Source organism: Cylas formicarius, unplaced genomic scaffold, assembly GCF_029955315.1.
Source record: "Cylas formicarius isolate icCylForm1 unplaced genomic scaffold, icCylForm1.1 PGA_scaffold_10__41_contigs__length_53128322, whole genome shotgun sequence".
Taxonomy (NCBI): domain Eukaryota; kingdom Metazoa; phylum Arthropoda; class Insecta; order Coleoptera; family Brentidae; genus Cylas; species Cylas formicarius.
Genome location: NW_026844214.1, coordinates 45,500,967 through 45,525,865, shown reverse-complemented (window position 1 = coordinate 45,525,865; position 24,899 = coordinate 45,500,967). Strand labels below are relative to the sequence as shown.

General features: G+C 34.7%; 3 protein-coding genes across 3 annotated transcripts in view; all 3 read left to right on the top strand.

Moving 5' to 3' along the window:
- The first annotated feature begins 2,253 nt into the window (after positions 1 to 2,253).
- LOC132698059 (protein JTB) lies at positions 2,254 to 2,846 on the top strand. Its single transcript, XM_060663911.1, has 2 exons — positions 2,254 to 2,389; positions 2,441 to 2,846. The coding sequence occupies exons 1-2, from the start codon at positions 2,334 to 2,336 to the stop codon at positions 2,844 to 2,846; spliced, it is 462 nt and encodes a 153-aa protein (XP_060519894.1). The 5' UTR covers positions 2,254 to 2,333.
- A 5-nt stretch (positions 2,847 to 2,851) lies between these two features.
- LOC132698051 (glutathione S-transferase C-terminal domain-containing protein homolog) lies at positions 2,852 to 4,721 on the top strand. Its single transcript, XM_060663900.1, has one exon. The coding sequence runs from the start codon at positions 2,852 to 2,854 to the stop codon at positions 4,526 to 4,528; it is 1,677 nt and encodes a 558-aa protein (XP_060519883.1). The 3' UTR covers positions 4,529 to 4,721.
- Positions 4,722 to 15,007: 10,286 nt separating this feature from the next.
- LOC132696212 (thrombospondin type-1 domain-containing protein 4) overlaps positions 15,008 to 24,899 on the top strand; it is a 265,404-nt gene continuing 255,512 nt past the window's right edge. The window contains exon 1 of the mRNA XM_060660924.1: positions 15,008 to 15,283. Coding sequence (XP_060516907.1) covers positions 15,258 to 15,283 — 26 coding nt within the window. The 5' untranslated portion in view covers positions 15,008 to 15,257. The remainder of the gene's footprint in view (positions 15,284 to 24,899) is intronic.

Genomic DNA, 24,899 nt, shown 5'->3' with positions numbered 1-24,899 from the left:
TTATTTATTGTATGTCGGACTATACAAAATTAATTTGATGATAAACTCGTTAGCATTTGATAATTTTGGTTGGTATAACTATAGCCTATTCGTTAATTTTTGGTTGATGCTTTTACAAAAAAGGAAGGCGCAATTATATTACTCCAACTTACATACTAAATCAATTTCTTTAAAATTCTGTCCACCCACTGCTTTAAATGCAATTAAAATTTCATAGAAACTATTTCAAAGCAGTTTTTGTCTAGATGTAGCTGCGTTTCAATCGAACTATGTAGGTATACGCCACTGGATCATAATCGGATCAAAATTTAAATTATTTTAAAATATATTTCGTATTACTATTATTTTAATATTATTTATGTCAATTTTCTCCGTAAAAAATAGATTTAAATGACTCCAAAACTATTATTATCAGAATTTTGTTGTTAAAATAATACTGCATAAATATCTCGTCATGAAATGTTTGGTGTATGTAGTCAAACCAACATTGGAAATATGCATTCCTAAATACCCAAAATTATTGACAAAGTACGTTGAGAGCCTTGATGACACTGAATTTTTTATTTATTATATATAAATAGAAAGTAATATCGGAGGGGAGCAGAAGAACACTGACATAATGGGCCATCGTTTTAACTGGAAAGATATCATAAATATAAAGACATTTAACGCCACAGTCATCAATTTCAACTTAGGTTTTGGTCGTTAGGTTTTTCCCAAAATGCGACTATACTTTTGTTTTTCCAGGTACATAGATGTTGCCACGAATTTCATTTTATGAATTAATCTGTTTTCACAAACAAATTAAGTTTGAGATAATTACGTGATATCAATATCTAATCCTATTTTATAATTAATTTAAAGTGTTTTTCGAACACGCAGCATCAACTAGTTTAGGAATAAGACAAGAAATTTAAAAAGAAATTTCCCACAAATGAAATAAATGCGTAACTTTGGAGAAATTAAATTCGACTGTAGGTAGCTTAATATTGTTTCAGCAGCGACTTAGCTTTTGGTGAATATATGTGTCGCAATCTTGACTCATTCCGTTTGTTCTATTACTTTGCGTCCTCTAAATTTAGTTTTACCCGAATTATAATTCGATCTCGATAATTCCAAATCGTCGGCAATTTTCGGTAAACGATGATTCAGGTATTTACCATCAACCCATTCCCCAACAATTAATTGACGCTACGTTAAAAATACACATTTTAATATGCAATAAAATTCGCGTTCCACGCCACAATAGGTTATAAGCGCCGAACGATTTTTAAAGTAAATATCCAGATCCAAAAATAATCCGGAAGTCTCGTGATGTTTATGCGAATTCGCTCTCTCTGGTGGAAAACACCGAAGCGCTAAACGAAGCCATTGTGCATACAAAAGATTGTGCGCAAATTTGTATTGTCCGAAATCATAAAACGCCGACGAACAAATTACTCTTTAACGATTGGACTTTTGTGGTCAGTGTGCTGGAGTAATTAGCGCGTAGGCTAAGTGCGTCAATCAGCCAGGGTGTCTCTTCTAATGACAGCGGCGGTTCGGGTATAAATCGCTGCGGAAATAGTAGGCCGCGATCAGAATACAAAGCAAATCGAACACGAACGAATCGTTTTAAGATGGCGTCTAAGTGGTGTTTCGTTATTTTCGTGTTTTGCGTCGCGACAGTGTCGACAATCGATGCGAGAGTTGCCGGAATCAGAAGGGAGAATTTTCTGGACTTGCCGGCAAACGAGAAGATCAGCAAACGGGATGTGTCAAGAATCGAGTCGGTTTTGCCGGAGCTTATTCAGCAAAACCCAACCATCAGGAGCCTGTTTACTACCGACCTGAAATATTTACGCAGAGTAAGGAGGCAAATTAGAAAGAGACATCTGAAAGACACGTCGTTTCCGCTAGAAGAAGTGCTAGGTAGACTCTAGCAGGGCTGTTCGTTGGCACTAGGAGAGAGACGACTCTAGCACTTGACTGATCTCGTAACGGTTGTGAACTGACGTTAATTTATAAAATAACTTATTTTTTATTTATTAGCTGTTTAATAAATTCATTTTGCACGTACCGATGTGTTTTATTGCTGTAACGTTGAGAAAGCTATTTTTAAACAACAAAAATTCGTGTGAAATTCTTTTGAAACAGACGCAGAACATTGTAAATAAGTCATTTCAATATTTCGATATTCTGCGAAATATGAAACGTATACTCCCACCTCTATCTTAAAAGGACACCATAGACCAATTACTAGATCGTATGGCCCTAACCTTAAACTTATATTTGACAAGTGATAATTATAGTATTAAACACGTTATTTCATCATTTTTATTTAAATTTACAAAATGATAGAGTCGTGCCCCAAAAAGCGAATGCTACTGGGTATCACACTTCTGGGGATGTAAGGGAAACGGTAGATAAAAAATTGAGTTCTGATTACAATCATTTCTAGATTAACGATCGTCATTTTAATAGTGGAATCTCACTGGACGGACAACGAGAGAATCTCCTCTAAGAGACGCTCATTTATAGTGGAACAAAATTCGACTTGTTGGGAGAAGGAGTCGTACGAAGTGGTAAAGGATTGCGAGCCTTGTACACCGTTTGAGTTACGCAGCAAAACTTTGGGTGTATGCATTCATACTAAATACAAAGAAATATTAAAGTGTGCCAACGGAGACTATGTGACGAGAAGCTGCGATAGGACTGCATATTATGACGAACAATCTTTTTGGCGCTTTGAGGCATCGATGTTTGGGTTAAGTGCAGTTTCAGTAATTTGTGTTTTCTCTAGGAAGAAAGTATTGAATAAACGAATGCTCCAGAGAGTACAAAGACAGTTGGCGAATTGTGTATAGTAAAAATGGCGTGTTTATATATTAACATCTGGCATGAAGTTGGTAAATTCTTTGTGAATACTAGAACCTTTGTTATCTTGTTCCTATATCGAATAGTTCAACCAAGAGATTTGCAGTTGAAAGCGAGGTTAGTAAACATCAAACCTGTGGAGCCGCTGATTGAATTGTGCTTGTCAGATTATGTTTTGGATATATTAAATGATTTTCCAGGAGTTACAAATTTGTGTACGTGGCCAGTGTTGGTTTTGGACAGCTATGTCATTTCCGGTATGTGCTCTGTAGCCCGCCAAGTAGTCAAATTTGCAGACAATGAAAATGTAAGATTGTGGTTAGGATTTCGTGAATCTTGCCTTGTCGCTTGTGCCGAAAGCTCTGTCTGGACAAAATTTTGTGAAATAGACATGATGAAAAGCGTGGAAGATATTTTAGCCAGTCCTAGGCCGGACAGCAATTTGGTGTATTTACCTGAAAATGTGGTAAAATATGAGTGTCATCTAGCCAAGCCAGTAAGAATACATAACATTTACAAAATAGCACGAAATGAACAGAACAATCAAAGTTTACAGAGTTCTGTTCCTAAAGAGCATTTGAAAATTTATCACAACTTTTCTGAGGGACCATATATAACACTAGCCGATGCTATTTTATATCCCTGTTTTGAACTGATTGCAAGGTCTATTGATTTTTCAAAAATAAATTCGAAAATACCTCATATCATTGGTTGGTTGGATAGGTTAAGGTTAGAGCATAATTTCCCCAAAGTAAATGGGGAATGTAACTTGGCTACTGATAAAATACAAATAATTGTTCCTAGTGTCACCTGTGGCAGTCTGTATAAGGCTGATTTCATTAGAGATAATGCAGAGAAGCACACAAAGCAGTATAAAATCGACGACGCTTTTAAGTTGGTAGAAAAAATAAAAAATGGCATAAGAAATGATGTTCTATCTCCTGGACACAGCATCAAATTTAATTGGAACGATATCCCTTTGGCAGCCAACCCAAAAGGTGGCTCCCTGCCACAGAGCCGAGCTGATAGAAAATGTGAACAGTTGGAAAGTATGGCGAAGGCGGCAATGCATATAGTTTCAGAGAAAAACTATAGAATTGTGGATTTTTGCAGTGGAAGTGGACATTTAGGTATACTCTTGGCTGTTTTATTACCACACTGCCACATTGTTTTGGTGGAAAACAAAGAGAGGTCTCTAGTACGGGCCAGAGAGACTCTAAGTGATTTGAAACTCCCAAATGTGACTGTAGTTCAATCGAATCTGGATTATTTTGTGGGTACATTTGATTTGGGAGTGGCGTTGCATGCATGCGGGGTAGCAACTGACTTGGTGCTGCAAATGTGCATCAGAAACAAAGCGGATTTCTTATGCTGCCCTTGTTGTTATGGTGGTATAAAACAGTGTCACGAGTTAACTTATCCACGTAGTGCCGCGTACCAAGAATTATTTAGTGGGCGTGAGTATAGCTACTTTGACCTGGCACACGCGGCAGATCAAACTCACGACAAAGACAATGCCAAAACTGAGCAAGGATATCGGTGCATGGACATTATTGATACAGACAGAAAGTTACACGCCGAAAGCTGTGGTTATGAAGTCAGTTTGGGCAAACTACAGCCGCCCAGTTGTACTAATAAGAATAATTTGCTGGTCGGTACATTTAGAAAATGAATTTTGTAAATAGTGCTGTAAATATATTTTGTCATTAAACTATTTTATAAAAGCATGCGGCAAGTTTTTCCAATTTGTGACGGTGGACACACGATTGCTTTTGTCCATTCAGATTCCAGCACTATACAATTTTTTAAGCCCTGTGGGCAGGATATGATTTCTATATGCATTTTTTTAACAAATAGCTGGTAATTTTTTGATGGTAGGCACAGTTTTTTGCGCAAAATGAGTTTGTTCATTTTGGTTAGTTTTTTAATTTTTTATACAATAAACGATAACTTTTAGTGTTGGTTAGTGTTAAATGGCAAAATTGGAAAATATTTTAAGCACTTTATAAGGAGAATCCATAATCTCCTAATTAAAAGGGAACGAAAAAGTGAGAATCTTTTGAAGTGCTGCTTAAAATCGAATATACATATATTAATTTACGCGTTCTCCAAAATTAATTTCTTTGCAATTCTCTTACATTTTGGGCTCATTTATTTTTAACATTGAGAAATAGTTTTTTAAACAAATTTTTAATTGGCTTGATTTCTAATACTCCCTGTTGGTTAAACTTTTGTAAGATCCACAGTGTTTTAAACAAATTGTGCATTGACATTTTTTATAATTTTATTTGGGAGGCGAAAGTTTCATCTGCAATTACTGCACTGCGTTGCAATATTTATATGAAATATAAACTGCATAGGGTCTACCACGTTTTATTAGCAATGAAACGGAGTTGCTGAAGTAACGACCGAACTTTTAATTTCCAATCATTGATCCATGTCTAATTCGAGTATATTCAGTGGTGGCGACCCAAGAATCGTAAACCTAATAGGATTGCCTAATCCGCCAAATCTGTCCGCAAGTGTAATGCGAAAACTCTCGCTGGCTGTGACGTAGATGAAGTCCTGTATTGTCGCGTTTACTATGTAAATGCATGGAAATAATCTGAAACTGACCCGAGTTTTGATGGACTTTGAGTATTTTGAGTACCTAATATAGCATTTTGTTTGGATAATCAATGGTTATTTTCATTTAATGACAATATTAAATCGTTTTAGTACTTATTTAATATTATTGGTAAGTAGCGTAGGGTATTGTTACAGATAAATACATTAAACTAGTCAACAAAACGATTTACTTGTAAAACTTTGTGTTTTACGGCATTCTACCATTTTAAATATACAAAAATCTACAAATACTTATAAACTAGAAATCCCTATTTTTTGATATATTACAGAACATATTAAAAAACAAAAAATATATTAGGCAACAACTATTTATAGGTGGTAGGTAAATAATAATATGTATTTCTATGTACCTTCGTATGTATATAATATAAAAAATACATATCACTACATATATTTAAATCTGAATTTAATGTGTTATTCAAGACAAAAAAAATACCTAATAACTCATTTTGTAAGTCTCTTTCGCAATCATTTTCAGTAAAATGAACTGAGCAGAAATAGCTTTTATCTGGATTAAGTTTGTCCTCTCTTCTACATCGAACTATCCACTCGTACCGAATAGTTTCCCTTTGGGAAAGCGATGAAAACTACATTTTCGAGAACTTGCTTTTTCATCAAAATAGTTGTTATTGCACCCATACATGGCACATCTCGTTCTAGGCTAACTAACTGAAAAAGGTAAAAGAAATGTATTTCTTACCTTTAACTATATTATTATGTGTAATATTTTCAGCTTACCTCCTAACTAAAGACTTCGCTAATAAGCAGCACGAACACAAAATTTTTAAGTCTTTGTTTAAGGTTAAAAATACTGTTTTTCTCAGTTCTCGCCACTCAAGCACATACAATTTTAAAGTATTTGTTAAAGCTTAAAAACACTGTTTTGTCCAAGTTTTTTTTTTTTCATTAATACAATTAACAGAAACATAAGCGCACTATTCACTAGTTTAAATTATTTTAATTGTTCAAAGATCACAAAATACAACGGTTTAATACACCTTCAAATGCAATGACAGAATACACAAAAAGCGTTAGAGGACTTCGCTTACGTCACAAGCGACCACGTGCGATCGATAATTTTGGCGAACGTATGTCTTATGAGATTGAGAAATCCTATTAGGTTTCTTGGTGGCGATCTCTCGATCGGCAATGCGTTAGAACTGCCAACTCGTTATCGCTAAAATTTTTCTAGGTGGACGCCTGAAAAATGAGTGGATATCATAGTAAAAAATAAAATAAAAATAAGTATATACCAAAAAATATCTTGTGGTAGAACAGTGCACTACAGGACACCACAACCTATTAAAATATACTGAAGCCATAATAAAACAGTATTCCAGTAATAATCTTATATAAATTCTAATAAAATAAGATTTTTGACATTACACATGACACAAAAGCTAATTGACCAACACAAAACTAGAATTGCAGCTATTTTAAATTATCCCATTTTAACAGAGTGGCAAACATGACAAATTTTCCACCATTTTTTTTTTAAGATCGAAAGCAAGCAATATTGAAATTTTGTTACAGAAATCTAGTTGACTAATGAAATTTGACAGGAGGAGTTTTGGAATGTAAATATTTTAAAAAGACGTTAAAGCATTAACTTATTCTATTAGTGGACGTTAAAATTGATTACTAGTTCGGAATTTATTAAAGTGTAGATTTGAACATCAATTTTCCGGGTGAGTAAAATATTTACTAGTTTCGCAACATATACGCGCTCTTACCAAATGTCAGCAAAAGTTTTTATATTGCAAGGCATTCACCAAATGCCAACAATAAGTTCGAAACCTTGAAGCTGCACAGAAAAACCTTGTCCACAGGTTGCTATTTTGAATATTGCGGTTTTATTTTATTTTTCATTATAAAGAATCGATTTCTTGGGCAACTTATTAAGAAATTGAGTGACCCTTACTGCAATTCTAGGCGCCAAGCGTACTTTTATTCCAAAAAATAAAATTTTTAATCCGCGTTATCAGTGTGAGACGATTACTATGCGCCTCATATTGACACTGCCGGATTTAGATAAGGCTCGGATTTTCCGTTTCTTTAGTAAGTACGCGTTGAGTATGTGAAATGTTTACCCACGCTTTAATCCGAAATTTTATAGTTTTACTGCTCCGCAGCATCGTGGTTTATAGTTAGCTAGGTTTTCTGTTGTCCTAATTTTGGGTCACCATGGGTTGATTATGACTTAATTTCACATTTTTATATTGGGGAATTTATGGAAATTCGATCGAACAAACGAAATTTGGTTTCAAGAACTTATTTGATAACCTCGATTGTACATTCTATTTTTTTGGTTAGACTTAATAAAATTAACAACGTTAATTTGCATTTGCTACTTTCGTATGATGCTAGTCATCAGTGATACGGAGTTCTTAATACATGTCTGAAGAGTTGTCTTTAGTATCCATATATCTAATTAACCGATGGATAAGTGTAGAGAGAGATATGGCGGAAATACGAGAAAGTTAGTTAGAATCGGCTGATTATGCTGAAAATTTTCTTTTAATTACATTGCCTTGTATGTAAACTAGGACGTTTTGTGGTTATTTTTTGGTGTTCTTTAATTGAAATTCTGAATGTCTTAATTTTTTGTATTATTAGTTTTACAGGTAGGAAATGAGTGATCTCGTCTCTTGTGCTTTAGTATTGTTTTTAAATTTGTAATTACATTGGTAAATCTTATTGCCCGGCATACCGGTGTCAAAATAGAAGGGAACCGATATATCCTTTTACAGGCATGTTACTTAAACACTTCGTAAATACCTCATTATTTTAAGCTTTCCAGTCGACTCGATGTCGAGACTATGACAATAAATTTTTATCAGATTTTATTTGACAAAAAAAATGCTGTTCCCTCGACGTCTTAAAAAAATAGAGAACTATAGAAATTTTCCTGGAAATGGACACTTAGAAAAAATGGACATTTATGATGATGAATTTACAAGAAAATGATACAAAAATATCTGAGTGGCGTATTAAAATAAGATTTTTAATGAGACACCTATGGTTTTCAATGGCATACTTTTAATAGTTGTTCGAATATATTTAATTATAGATACTTTTTTGTTTTTTTATGTTTTTGTTGTTCGTTACCATATATGATTAGCGCACAAGATGACACATTCGTCTATTATATTTTTTAGAAAAACGTCAAATAATTTAATTGTACCTGATTTGGAAAAAAATAATTGGCACCTGGTGCCGTTTAATAAAAAAACGTAGAATTTTGAGCATTTTTAGCGGGCATGTCCCGCAACGGAGTATGGTCAAGCAATTAACCATACCGTTATAAAAGTTACCCCTTACGAAAAAACTTAGGCATTATTGAGGACATAAGATACACACGCTCATCATAATTTTTTAACTTATTATGATTCTGTTATCAAAACATGATATTGACATTCGTTGAATTAATTTATTTAATACATCATTAGATTAATTGAATAAATAATTTAATTTTATAAGGAAAGGTTTTGCGGTTACACAGTCCGTCCGGGATAAGGACGTCTAACATGAGGATATTAGACGCCATAAGAGATACGAAGATGGTTAAATTCCGAATATACGCTGATGTTATTTAAAGAGATACCAAGAAATAAAGGTCACTTTTACTTTTTCATATGGTCCTTGAAAAAACTACGCCATGTATCAAATAGCATATTTTACTAGGAACAGAACGATTGTTTAAAGCACAAAAAACGGTTTTTATTAAATTCTCATTATGGCGTTGAGAAAATGTCAAAATAGTTTTACTGACATATTGGTATAGTCTGTGGCAATCTTTATCGTGTTGGTTTTCGACGGACCCTCCCCAAAAAAACTGTAACGATGTTATTACCTACTGTCTTTGGGTAAAGCCATTAACAAAAAAAATATTTTTACTTAAATGATAAGGTAGGGGTAGGCCCGGTATATTTCTTCCTTTCTGATGTATTTCTTGACTGGTGACCATTTGTGGCAGTGTTGAACAATCGTTTTTACTGTGCATTTTGAAAAATATATTTTACGAGAATATGACAATGTCGCGCCGAAATCATTTGTCGCTTGATTCAAAACAGGTCGCGAAAAATGTGCATGAAACTTTAATCAGTGGAGGACTTTTTAAACAAGAAGCTTTAAAAGAAACTCTTTACAAAAACGCCAAGATAAGATATTATTAATAGTGGAGAATTTAAGAGAAGGAATAAACATAGTGATTTTCAAACTCACCGGACCTAACAAGATTGCTTTCCAAAAATCGTCGGTGGGCGGGGCAACGCGTAGCGGGAAGCAGCTTTGTATTTCAAAAAAATAATAGTGTTGCCGAATGATATTATTTCAAATATCTCGCGCGCCCTGTATAATTGACGAAACCTGAAACTCTCTCTCGACACAGTTTACTATAATGTTCAAATCAAATTATCCCATCTTTAGCAGTTTTTCAAATACCCCCAATAATTTATCCACAAAAATGGAAAATTTTAGGATGTTTTAAATATTTTTTCCCATAAACGACACACCCTGTATATAATTCAAACAATGTTCGAAATAGAGGTTATAGCCCTGGATCTCCCATTTTTCCTGGCACATGATTTTTTCCAATAGAGTAAGTGGTTTTCTCAAAAAATAACTAGATTGACGGTGATTTTCAGCGCATGTGATAGACGAAAACCGTAAATACAAAAATTGTAGCTCTCGATGTGGCCTATAATACGGTTTAAACCAGTTGGCCATATTTTTCACAAATTTTCACAAAATGGTCCCCCAATCTCCCGCATTTCCTGCTTCACACCGATCACCCGATCGGGTTAAAAGTTTTTCGAGAAAATAATCTTTTTCTGCAAGTCAAAATATATCAAAAAAAATTTTCAAAAATTTTCTAAAAATATGCGAGATTTGGGGAAGTGCTTTTTCAATACATTAAATGCTGGTGTGGACTTCTACCCTTCTGCCAAATCTGAAGTTGATAGCTGTAAATTTAAGACACCTGTTCATTTTTGAATATAGCACTTAACATCTTGAGCAGCCTGTACAACAGGTGAAAACCTTAAATACAAAAGTTTTAGCTGTTTATGATGGCTATATCGCCATGTAAAACGAACTTATATCCGGAGCACTGTCTTTCAGTTATTTTCAATAATAGGGGGATACATTTTTCAGTTTTTTTGAATTTGCGGCGCACCCGGTACATTTTCAAAAAATTGTCAAGAATAAAAGTTTATAGAGTCGAATCTTCTGCTTCTTTCAATTCCAAAATTTTCTCGGTACCGAAAAAACTTTTTCGTTGTCTATTCATGAGCAACGCAATCGAAATCCTTGTAGAGATCGCGCATTTTCAAACATCTTGTGCACCTAGCGGACTGTAAAAAATGAGCAAAAATTGAGCCACCTAGTTCAAACGGCTCGAGTGTTATTGAATTAAAACCCGTGACGTTGATACTAACGGCGCACCTACCGTTACGGAGATCTTGAAAAAATTTACTAGCGCACATATATTCGAAAAATTGGATTTCCTCGATTTTTCGCAAAGAAACAAGAAGGTAAATATTATTGTCTATATCAATACGAAAAACAATATAAATAGAAACGGTGCCACCCTCAGTAGAGGCAATTGTAAGATGAGATTTAAGTGAAGCAAAATAGACAAAAGCCAATTATTAATTACCTTCAAGAAATAGATTAGATAACAGATTCGTCATTTACCTTGATGAAACATGGTTCGATACACATGACACTGTATCCCAAGGATGGGTTGATTCCACTCAAAGCTGTCAGACGAAACCACCTTTAAATAAAGGAAAACGCATCACCATAATACATGCTGGGTCCGAAGACAGGTTTGTCCCAAACTGCTTGCTGTTGTCTACAAAGAATATTAATGATTGTAGTTTGCATTGTGATGATACAAGTGCCGAACTTTTTGAAAATTGTTTTTAAAACAATCTTTTACATAAAAGCGCAAAAATAACAGTATGTATGATATAATTTCCCTGAATTTATTCCATATCAGTGCATGTTTAACTCTATAGAGAATTTGTGGAACTAATTCAAATCAAAAGTTAGAACAGAAAATGTTACTCTTACTTTTCGCCCCAGTGTTATAAATTTAATGAAAATGTAATTAATAACATAGCAATTGAAAGCTGGAAAAATTTAAATAATTAATCTCAATGACGACTCTGAAAGTGAAACTGAATTAGATTTAGATATTTATAATAAAAATGTAATTATGTATAAATATACCTAGCTATGAATTTATTGTATATATTTAATGCCATTGGTTTTTCTAGTGTAATTTAAGAAGATTATATCCAAGAATCGTAAACCTAATAGGATTGCCCAATCCCATAAGACACACGTTCGCCAAAATTATCGATCGCACGTGGTCGCTTGTGACGTAAGCGAAGTCCTCTAACGCTTTTTGCGTATTCTGTCAATGTATTTGAAGGCGTACTAAACCGTTGTATTTTGTGTTCTCTGAATAATTAAAATAATTTAAACTAGTAAAAAAAACTTGGACAAAACAGAGTTTTTAAGCTTTAACAAATACTTTAAAATTGTATTTGCTTGAGTGGCGAGAACTGAAAAAAAAAAACAGTATTTTTAACCTTAAGCAAAGACTTAAAAGTTTTGTGTTCGTGCTGCTTATTAGCGGTGTTATTAGTTAGGAGGTTAGCTCAAACTATTACACATAATAATATAAGTAAAGGAAAGAAATACATTTCTTTTTCCTTTTTCACTGGAATAAGTCACATCAAAAAATAGTTAGGTATGCCTGGAACGACATGTGCTAAGTATGGGTGCAATAACAACTATTTTGATGAAAAAGGGAAAGATCTAGTATCCTGAACTATTCAGAAAGAGTGGATAGTTCGATGTAGAAGAGAGGACAAACTTAATCCAGATAAAAGCTATTTCTGCTCAGTTCATTTTACTGAAAATGATTGCGAAAGAGACTTACAAAATGAGTTATTTGGTATTTTTTATTTATTTATTTTAAAAATGGATTATCGGCAGGTAACTTCCATAATTGTGGGCAAAAGTCAGCACGATGAAGATTGAGACGTACTATAAATGGCGTTTTTTAACGTTGTTGTTGCTTCTTTTGACAGTTGGTTCCTTTTTGCTATTCAAAATGGAATAAGCTTTTTCATCTGAGTTCGATATGCTACAGTATTATATCCCATGCTATAATAGCACCTTTAAAGTATATATTTAAATAACTACCTAAAGAATCCAAAAAATTTTGGAAGATTATCTACAAATCTTAAGTAGTACGGTGCGTTTATGAAACCAATCTTATCCAGAAATAAATCCCACAATGAAAAAAAATTACTATTACTGAAAATCCGGAAACATCTGTCAGAAAAACAGAACGTACATCTTTAATCGAGAAATTGCTGCTCATTTTATTTTGAGGAAACAAAAATTTCACCAGTTGAAATTAAAAATTTGTCAGACCTAGCGAAGATAGGCGAAGAATATTTTACGATGGTATATCGGAAGTGCCGAAGATTATTTGGTTGGACGAAAGTATGGGAACAAATAATAAAAGTACACCAAATATCTAGATATCAACATCGTTGTGGGTTAAGATTTTTCGAACGACAACGTAATTTAATTTTTTAAATTTAATTACTAGTTTTGTAGCCTCCTCGTTCGCTGGACTTCACTCTCCTCGATATTTTTATCTAATAATATAATATCTCCGATTGCTCCCAAACCCGTAAAGTGACTCTTTCGGAGCAATTGGATGTTTTCCGAGATTTTACCGCACGGCTTGGATTTTGACGTTTGTCAATTCTGACGGTCATGTCAGCGAATGTGATAGTGTTGTTTTGCAAAAATGTACTCAAAAACTAACTGGCGTAGACGAAGTATACAAGACGTTTGGTAATTTTTTTCTACTCCCGTCTGTAAAATACCTAATTACCCACTGATCTAGCGTGCAGGCAGCGTCACTTTACCACGTCAGTTTCGTTTCCTATGAATCCGAGCCACTTCGGACATTTCCGGGATTTTACCCGTATTTTATCCTGATTTACCCGGGTCTGGATGCGCGGATTTGGGAGAAATCGGATGTTTTCGGAGATATCTCCCACATTTTGAATTTTGACGTTTGTCAATTCTGACGGTCATGTCAAAGAACGTATTCGTGTTGTTTTGCGAAAGTGTACCCAAAGACTAACGGCCGTAGAAAAAGTATAGTATGTAACACGTTCGTGAATCAAATACCATTTACCGCACTTGTTGCATAATACACTATCGTGCGGAAAGCGTCACTTTACGGGTTTGGGAGCAATCGGATGTTTTCGGAGATATTACCGCAGTGCTTGAATTTTAATATTTGTTTGATTTTCGATCTTTGACTAACTTCAGTAGAAAAAGTATAGAGTACAACACGTTCGGTAATAGTATATTAGAGTTTATTTGATAGGAGCGGAGCCAGTGTTTAATAAACGAGTGAGTTAAAAAGTTTACCGAAAGTGTTCCATACTATACTTTTTCTACGACCGTTAGTTTTTGGGTACATTTTCGCAAAACAACACCAATACGCGTGGGAAATATATCCGAAAACAACCGATTGCTCTCAAACCCGTGCGGTAAAATTCCGGAAATGTCCGAAGTACCTCGGATTCGTGGGAAACGAAACTGACGTGGCATGTTAGATTGGTGTTTTACAGACGGGAGTAGATTTTTTTTAAACACTCGCACCGCTGCGCTTTGCTAGTGCAAAATAAACTAGCCACTTAAATGCCGTTTACCACACTTGTATAATATACTATTACCAACGAGTTTTTGAGACTGAGGTCAACTGAGAAGACTGAAGTATTCCAAACATTACGACTGATATGTTAAGAAGTGTTTTAAATTCGACAATTACAATTCATCACTTGTGTTTGGGAATTAAGTATACAGTAGTTTGTCTAATGTAGAATCATATTGTGTCGTACATCGTTGCGTTCGCAATAAAAAATACTATTTAATACATGGTATAGTTTTGTCAAAAGTGGAAACGACAGAATGACCGTTATTCTTAATATCTTTTTAAATAACAACAGAAAAAAAAGCAACGAAAGCGCAAACTTTCTTTTTTGTTTTGCGTACTTTCGAAAATGATGGGGATTTTTTAGTGTCCTCAACAGCACGTTATGATATACATCGTTATCTTGGACACACTGTATTTTAAAATGAAAATTTAACTTTTTAAACAAAATTTAAAAAATAACAAAACACCTACTCGTTTCCGAGGTAACAGTTGTGTGTTATCGCAATGTTCATTACAATTTTAGTTTTTTTTTTTTAATTTTTATTAAGAATTTTTTCTTTTAAGCGTTAATTTTAAATTTTGAAGAAAAGAAAAAGACGAAAACTCTAGATTAGATGAAAAAACCGCGCCGAAAATCCGCCGCCGCCGCGCCGCCGCCACGCGAGCAATAAGAAGGCTCCGAAAATTTTCTATTGGACAAACGAGCATCGCGGCGGCGGGCCGGCCGCCTATCGCCGTTTTATTAGTCGTTTGCCGCTCTTCGCGGAGGAAATACGAAATTATACGGGAGACAGTGCGCGTGTTTTTTTTTGTTTACGAAAAACGCGCGCGAAATTTCGTATATTCGAATTTTGTTTTGCGGGCGCGATCGATGACGTAGGACCGAATGATAGCTCGCAATTTATCGGGAATGTCGTGAAAGGGGTTGAGCGGATTTAGAAAAAAAAAATGGAAACGGTGGACAAGGAAGACGCGTGGTTTTTGTTGTGATGCGATTGAATCGATCAAGATGCGTCTAGGAAGCGTGTTGTTGGGGTGAGTTTCTGAGGTGTAGTTTGGTTCGAATTGTTTGTACCATTGACGTTTTGGCTATCATACAACCTTTGGGTTGGTAAATGCCGAATGCCGGGTGACTTTTTCTATATTCTTTACTTATTTTTCTACTTGAGATTGTGATTGCAGGTTTAAATCATACCAACAATACAAAGCTTTTTTTTCCTTATTCAATTGATATTTTTTGAAGACATTAGAAGTTAATAAATAACATTATAGATCAATGTAATAAACTGCAAGAAAACATGTGATGTACTTTGAAGTTTTGAAGTTCAAATCGTTTATTGTGTCCTATTTTGGATGGTTTTACGGCTTATCTCGTGTTGCGTGTTGCCCAAAGCTGTTTTTTTTATGAAATCAAAAGTGGCACAAATAAAAATGTCATATCTAACTTGGATTTGTAGATACAGAGTGACTTTATAAATGTTTCAGTACTCTTCAGTACTTTGTACTCAGTCTTAAACTTAACTTAAATAATTCATGAACAGCTTATGCAAATATCAACAGTCTATATATTTCTGAAATGGGGAGAAACGGATATTTCGTCAAAATAGAAAATATATAGAGTGTTCCATATAAAAATAAAAAAATTGCGATGCGATTTGATATACGAACTAAACTTGTGTTTTCTTCAATGTATCTTTTAATAATTTTATCCGGCTCGTTATGAGATTTTCAATGATACGTAGCATGTCAAGGGGCTTTCTAAATACAAAGCAAGTATTTTGTAATTTTATTTTTTTTGTGAGCAGGCCACGGTAAATATATGTACGGTTTCCTAACATGCTTTAATTGTCAAACGGTCTTGACATGTCGTCATTATTATTTTAGTTTCTTTCCCCTCTTCCTTCTCCTATGGCTTTTGTTACCCCAATATATGATTACTATGAAAAATTGTAGGGTATTGCTTGTATTGCCAATTATCAATCCTGTTTTTTTGCATGCAATTAACTTGTTTTGATAAATTCTGTAATTTTTCTAAAAATTATCAGTATTTTTCATGGCATCTTCTTAAAAAATGTAAAATTAAAGATATTTGCTATTTATTTGAAAGAGTGTTACGTATTTTTAAAAATATTTTTACAATTATCAAAGAACAGGTAAAAAATACACCTATAAATTTAGTTTATATATAAAAAATTATGAGTTTGAGAATAAAATTGACTACGCCAGTCCCATCACCTCTTCGATAAGTTTATGCATAACCGAGCAGTAAAGGGTGTCTAAAAATGTAAAATTCCCAATCTAGGAAAAATGATCGAAACGGTGGACAAAGAAGACGCGTGATTTTTGTTGTGATGCGATTGAATCGATTAAGATGCGTCTAGGAAGCGTGTTTTTGGGGGAGTTTCTGAGGTGTAGTGTGGTTCGAATTGTTTATACCGTTGACGTTTGGCTGTCATGCAACCGTTGGGTTGTATGTCGGATGCTGTTTTCTATATTCTTTTCTTATTTTTTTGGTACCGATTAAATAACCCGCGCATTTTAAAATTTTGAGTTAGTTGTGATTGCAAGTTTAAATGATACAAACATTACAAAGTTGTTTTTCGTTATATAATTAACGTTTTTTGAAGACATTAAAAGTTAATAATAACATTATCGAGTAATGTAAAAAACTGCGAGGAAACATGCGATGTGCTTTGAAGTTTTGAAGTTCAAATAGTTTTTTTTTGTATGAGTCTCGCTTGTCCTATTTATGGGCAAAAAATCTAAAATATCCTAAAAATTTCTGTTTTTGTGGGTAAATTATTGGCGATAGATGAAAAACGGTTAAAGATGGGATAATTTTATTTGAACATTATCGTAAAGCGTGTCGCGAGAGAATTTCAGGTTTCGTCAATTATACGGGGCGCGAGATATTTGAAAAAATATCATTCGGCAACGCTATTATTTGTGCAAATTTTAGTTTTTTGAAGTTCGACGAGATGTGAAGGACATTTTATACAGGGTGCATGCACAATTAAATTACATCGATTTTCCGAAAGTTCCATAATGGTCCGTAGGAGCACGATATATAAACAATGCGTCCCTTTACCACACGAAACCGCGAAGGTCTTTCCTTTTAAAATAAAAAGCTGCTTCGCGCTACGCGCTACGAACTCGCCCCACCCAGTGACGATTTTTCGAAAGCATTCTTGTTTTTTTTACTTATTATATCAGCGCTTACTCCACCAAAACAGTGAAAACCACATTTTTGTGATTTAAGTAATGCCGAATCATATCGTGTCGAACATCGTTGTATTTGTAATAAAAAATGCTATTTAATGCATGCCGTACTTTTGTCACGGACCATATGTGAAACGTCTTACTTAAAATGTCTCAACGATATCTTGTAAAGCTCAAAAGGTGGCAACGGGAAAGTGAACTTTATTTTTTTTTAAAAATCTCTTGAAATTTGTTCTAAATTAACCATCTTCGTATCTTTTATAGTTTGTAATATCGCCACGATAGACATCCTTATCTTGGACACACTGTAGTTCTTAAATATTGATTTTGCTCTATCTAGTTTAGACTTTTTTTTCCTGTAAAAGCACTCCAATTACGCCCATTCTGTACAGATGCAGAACATTTCGAGAACTTTTGAGAATATCATTAACGATTGCGGCATTAAGTTGTAGTTGCGCATTGTGCAGATGCGAACTAATTTCTATATGGTCGTATCCACAATTTGTATTTCCATTCTTCTTTGGTAGGTAAATGACTGGCTTGCATTTGTTGCGGTAGACAGATGATCTGCGTTGTGCCGTCAATGATACAGGGCCTTTGTGTCCGCGTCCCGTATATTTATAAACATGACACTTATTTACGTTAAACCCGACGTAATACGTATGGTAGAGAGGACATACGATTATCGCTCTCAGTTTGGGGTCTTTGAAGCATCGGTCCGGGAAGAACTTCACACGCACACGCACGATACGTAATTCTTCTTTTCGACGAAAGAGATTTCGATCGGTTAAAAACGATGACATTAAAATTTATGAGAAGTGAATTTCACTTGTAGTTTTTGAGGATAATTCAGGCCGTTCGCGGAAGAAGGGGCCAGGAGGAAATGATTAATGTTATGATTAAATAATGATAGATATCACTCTACAATTGCAAGATGTTATTTAAAAGATTTTTTGATTAATCAATTAAGAAGTGGTCAATTGATCAATAGTTGGAAGTAAGCCTTTCCAAGGCGAAGTGCCCTTGTATACGTATACTAACCAGACAATCCCATCAGTGTTTAATGGAACGATTTGATGGTAATAGTAGTATTGAATTTGAAAAATGGTAAGTTATAAACCGGAATGCTAATAAAAAGGGAAAAAGAATTGGAAATTTCACTTCAAATTCAAGAGAATCCCCAGGTCGGGAGCCGTCAAGTAGTTAGCTTATGTGATACCATATCTACCGTTAATCCCTTCGCTAGAAAATAATGAAGCAATGTGATGTAGAACTGTAAAATTATTGCACCATATTTGTTTCGCGAACCTTTTAACCTTTAAATCATTACCTACAGAAATGAGACTTAACACTACCAGATTAATAATAATAACACCGTTTATGCTAAGGAACTTCCAAGAAAATGTACGAAAAAGACTAACCAAGTAGTGCAACCAAGTAGAAGGACATTTTGTTGAACATTTATTGCGCCATAGTAATAATTAAAAATAAGCTTAAGTTAATGTGTAGTAATTGGTATTGAATATTATTTACTTTTTCGGTATATAAATCATCTCAATTAATTGAACTTTAGAAATATACATACAATTTTTTTAATTGACACAATAAATTTTATGAATTTATTTACTCAGTTGTCAGGTAAAAATTTCAAAACTTAATTCAGGCCTTTTTGAACAACCTTGCATGCTTTAAAATAATTTTTAATTTTGCAACCTAACAATCTTTACAACTTGTCTCGTACTTTTGGGAAACAAGGAGATAATGAATTTTTTTTTTGGCAATTTTAGAGATTTCTCTTTTAGTTCTCATAGAGTATAACTTATAGATAGTATGAAACCTTGTTTGTTTGTTCTGTTTAGAACACTGCTGATTTAGATATTTGAAATGCACAAGTTTTTTCCAATTAATATCTAATCTTTAATTTTGCTTTTGACGGTAAAAGTGAAGAACTGCCGATTGATAATAATAAACGTGATTAATAAAACACATTTTATACACATGTTTTTCTATTGTATCCCATAGTAGTCAGTCCCAGTGTGAGGTTAGCCGTGCTAGCACCGAGCAATTATCACTATATTCCTAATATTGTAGCGCAGTGTTAAAATAAACATCAGTTTTGTTCCAACCGCAGTTTTTTAATATTTTTTGTGGCTTTTAGCCATCATTTATTTGTATTTGTTTATTTAATTAAAAAAAAGTCAGTGATTAGTAACTATTTTTCTGCCTATTAAAAAATTTGTTATTGGTATTTATAAGATTTTCGAAAGTTTTTTATGCTCAATCGGTCAAACGGTCCATTTTATCCCTGGTATTACGCAAATGTATAAATAAGCAGAATTTATAATTACAATAACGAAAACAAAAATGTTGGTTATTTTTTGAGGTGGGCCTCCTTGCCCCTCCCTCGACTTGAATTCTTGTAAACTGTAGGGTTCTATTTTTACGAGTATATTAAAAATTGTTTTCTTTAACATTTTTAAATTTCTAATTGTTTTTATGTTGTTCGCCAAATGCCTAATACACTGATGATGCACAGTCTGTGCCTGGGATATGTGTAATTCATGGTTCTTGTGCTATAAGCAGTGCATGTGGACCAGATAATATTCCGTCCTATATTTTTAAAGCTTGCAGGGAGCTTCTGCTGAGACCCCTAGAGATTCTTTTTAATTTAATTTTAAAAACTCAAACTTATCCGGATATCTGGAAAATTTTCAAAATCTATCCAATACTAAACAGTACTAAGCGTAATAATATAAAAGAGTTCCGCCAAGCAAAATATTTGAAACGATCTTGCACAAAAATATGCTCATGTCAGACCGGTAAACATCCATTGTGACAAATTTAGCGTGCTTTACTCAGGTTGATGCAGTATACACTGATATTGCTAAAGCATTTGACCGTGTGTGCCATGATGTTCTTCTGCGGAAGCTGTAGGGATCTGGTCTCTCGGGGGATCTTCTGAGTCCCTTAAGTTCATATTTAAGTTCCCTGAAACAATCTGTGGTTTACAGGGGTGCCTCTTCGGATACCTTTGCAGCTCACTCGGGGGTACCGCAGGGATCGAACCCTGGACCACTCTTCTTCGACATATTGATCAATGACATGGCACAATCTGTAGCAAATTCACTTAATCTTCTTTTTGCCGATGATAATAAATTATTTCGAAAAATTCGATGTAGGCAAGACTGTGAATTGCTGCAAAAGGACTTAAATGAAGTAATCAAATGGTCAGAAACAAATAAACTAAATTTAAATATCAGCAAATGTTGTGTCATGACATTTAGCAGAAGATCAAGCCCTATCATGTATCTATATAAAATGAAAGAAGAAATTATAATAGAACGAAAAACAGAAATGAAGGATCTTGGTGTACTTTTTGATTCCGGATTAGAATTTAATAAACATATAGACAGCATAACAAAAAAGGGTTACAAAATGTTAGGCTTTTCAAAATAAGGAAACGCTGAATCTATTGTATAATGTATATGTTAGGAGTATTCTCGAATATTGTTCGATTATCTGGAGTCAGTACTATTCTGTATATAAAGACGAATTAGAAAAGGTTCAGAAGAAATTTTTGAGGTACCCTTGTTATAAGAAGTATGTCGTTTTGACTGAGGAGTTTGGTGTTTGCACACTTGAAAAAAGAAGAAAAATTGCTGAAGCAATATTTTTGTATAAACTGGTTTGGGGCAGAATAGATTGTTCTTTTCTAATTAGTGAATTAACATTTATTGTGCGTATTTAGCAAGGAATAATATCACTGTTGAACTTCCTAGAGTTTACACCAATCTAGGGCAGAATAATATATTGTACAGAATGTGTAAGTTAATAAATAATGAACTGCGTGATGTGAACATTTTTCAAATTGGTCGAACTATAATTTTCAACAAACCCTAATATGGCTGTGTATGCTCATATTTCCTTTTTCTTTACTGTTGTTTACCAATTTACTGTTATACCATAACTTATAGTCTAATTAACTATAAAAAAGTGGCATGTTAATTTATTAGTTTAGTATATACAGGGTGCGGCAAAAAGGTAGACAGGATTGCAAATAGTGGTTGTTGGCTTTGTAAAACCGGCAACACTGCGTACGCACTCGCGTTAAGCAGACAAAAGTATGCAATTTTCAGTTATCGATATGGCTTGGAGTGGAGTGCATCATGCTTTCGTTGTCGAGGAGTTTATTAGAAATGGGGAATCTGTAATAGCGACGCAGCGCGCCTTTCGTAATCAGTTTGATGTTGGTCGGCATGGCAAGGTCCCGGATGGAAGAACAATTCGTCAGTGGGTTTTACACTTCAGGAACAGTTCTGCGCTTAACCGAAAATCTACTGGCCGACCAAGGACAGTAAGAACACCGGAAAATCTGAATGCAGTAAGACTTTCCGTACAACAGTCTCCAAGGCGTTCAGCTCGTAAGCATGCAGCTGCTTTGGAAATTCCCGATAGAAGTGTTCGAAGGATTTTACACAACTCACTCCAAATGCATCCGTACAAAACGATGATAGTGCAGGAATTAAGCGCAAGAGATTTTGAAACCCGTACAAATTTATGTTGGGATATTCTTCAAAACATTCCCAGAGGCGCTGTATTCATTTCTACCGATGAAGCTTTCACCTCTCGGGTACCGTAAATAAGCAAAATTTCCGTTATTGGTCAGCAAATAGTCCGCAGGAACTTCATGAGCGACCTCTTCACAGTCCAAAAGTCACCATCTGGTGTGCAATCTCGGAGTTCGGGGTGTGGAGTGCTTACTTTTTCGAAGAAGATGGAATAACGGTAACAGTCAACGGAGATCGATATTTTGATATGCTTAACAATTTCCTGCGTCCAAAAGTGAACGAGTTGAACAACGATCAAAGAGAACATATTTGGTTCCAGCAGGATGGTGCTACATCGCACACAAAGCCTCGTTCACTAAATCTTCTTCAAGAAATGTTCCTAAACAAAGTGGTGTCTTTACGGGGTGATCTTGGCTGGTCGCCACGTTCGCCTGATTTGTCGCCTTGCGACTTTTTTCTTTGGGGTTACCTGAAAGCGAGAGTATTCACACATCGTCTGCTGACTTTGGAAGAATTAAAGGCAGCCATAAGATAAGAAATTGCCTCAATTCCCCAAGAAATGATCCATTGGGTAATGATGCGCTTCCGCGAGGACCTACAAGAGTGCATCGACAATAATGGCCGTCATTTAAAAGACATCATTTTTAAAAAATAACGTCCCTAAATGGCATAAAATATACATTTCAAAAATAATTTTAACAACATTTTTGCTTTATGTAGTTTGGTTTTTATTAACATCCCAAATTGTACCTATTATTTTGCCGCACCCTGTAGATGAAACTCTTTGCCTTACGCATGTGGTCTCTTTTTTTTTTGTTTGCTAACTGTTGATTGATTGTGATCTGTTATTGGGCATTAGCCTGTTGATTACTTTACTTTAATAAATAAATAACAGTATACTCTCTTGTGCGAAGATTGTAGCTAAGGTTGAAATTTTATTTTCTATGAATTGTCCCCTACATGCCTCTCGAAAATTTAACTGCACTATAGCTTGCAGGGCTCTGTTTTGGAAAATTAAAATTCTTTCTGTCTCTGCATCTCATCATCATCTCATATGTGAGCATTTTTTTCGTTTCCCCTAATACTCTATTACTACCACGTACTTTGACCTATATGGATTCGTCTAGTTCCGTTTTCCAAAACCTGAGTGAATTATTAAGTTATTAATAGTCGAAATCTAATAGAGACAGTTTTTTTTCGTTTTTCATAAGCATTCTTAGCCGCATTTTAACTCTGCTAAACCCTGTGCATTTCGTCCAACCGACACGCCCACCGGTGACCGTTTCGAATACGACCTCCCGTTCCATTATCAACACCCCAGACGCGGTCGTAGTAAATCGTTCTGGTGTTACACATTACGGCGAAAAAGGAAAAAAAAGAGAAGACCACGCGCGGCCAACTATTCGTGTGGGTAACACGAGTAACCAGAATTCATTACCGATCGCGATAAAAACGTATTGAATGCGAACGGGCAACGACAGCTGGTTCGGAAACCCACAATTACCCCCCTCCCGCCGACCCCGCGTCCCGTACCGTCGCCCTTGCATTCATTCCGCGTTCGTATTGTGACAATTTCTTTAATATCGACGCTGTGTACACACACGGAAACTGTTATAATAGTCGTATTTCGACTGTTTCGAGGATCGTTAAGACTAGGAACAACGACGGGTATTGAAACCGGGATTTCCAGGGGGTGGATAGAGGTCGGGGGTACAATACGTGTTGCAAATCATCTTTTTGAACACCTTTGAATGGTTAAAGTATTTTAAAAAAATCATAACCGCATTTGTAAGGGTCCAAGAAAAGAATGTTTTACTTCTAAACGGTTGTTTGAATCCAAAACAATTCTTGAACGAGAAGACGCGCGAGATACCGATCACAAACTTTTATTCTTTTTTTTTAATGACAGGGTGCGTCGGCAATATGCAAAAAAAACTAAAAAACTGGTTCTTGTTTTAAAAAAAATTGGCTATAATTATTTGAAGCCTTTGTCTCAATTGGCAACTTGAATTTTCTTTTTTAATTCTTTAATGCATTTGTTTATGTAAAGAAATGACGCATACCACATATCAAAACTCAAAACCCAATATTGAAGTTGCACTAAACTGTTCAAGTTGTGCCAGTCGGCTAATCTTTTTAAACGACGCTAAACGCGCGGGAATGTCGTGACGTCAGACCGCTGCTTTCCGATCGATACGGCGACATGTTATAGTGTTATTGTCAGGTTGTAGGACGAGAATTATATTACTTTTGACTCGTGTAAAGGTGTGTTTGTATTTAATCTACGCCAGTTTGTATTTGTGCTTAGTGTGCTTTACACGATAATAATGGAAGCAACAGAAAAACAATATTACAAATCGGGCCATCGTGTTTGAGTACAACCCGTAAAACGTCAGATAAACAACTTTTTATTCGTCTACCAGGAAATAAAAGCCGTTGTTTTCTGTTAGCATCATGTTCAGGTGTCACTATAGCCTCAACTGTACAAACATTTTTAACTCTTCGAATTTGCACCCATCCTATTGCTGTCTCCATAGGAATTTCTTCTATATAAAATAAACAATACTTTAATTTATCAATGCCAATATACGTTAAAATTAGTAGTTAGCTTTCCACTAGTTTAAAAATCCCCTTTTTGTTTTTTTATTGAATTATTTACATTTGATTTGATATAATATTTGAATTCTAAAAACTAGAAAATTTTAAGTTGATTTTTGTATGTTAGATGTCACCATAAACATATCCACTAAGGATAAATTATCAGATTAACCTTTTAAAAAATCGGACATTTTCAAAATTTTCTTTTTGGTACTAAACACAAAATAACAAAAGCAAGCTACAGGATCAAGACTAAAATTAAAATT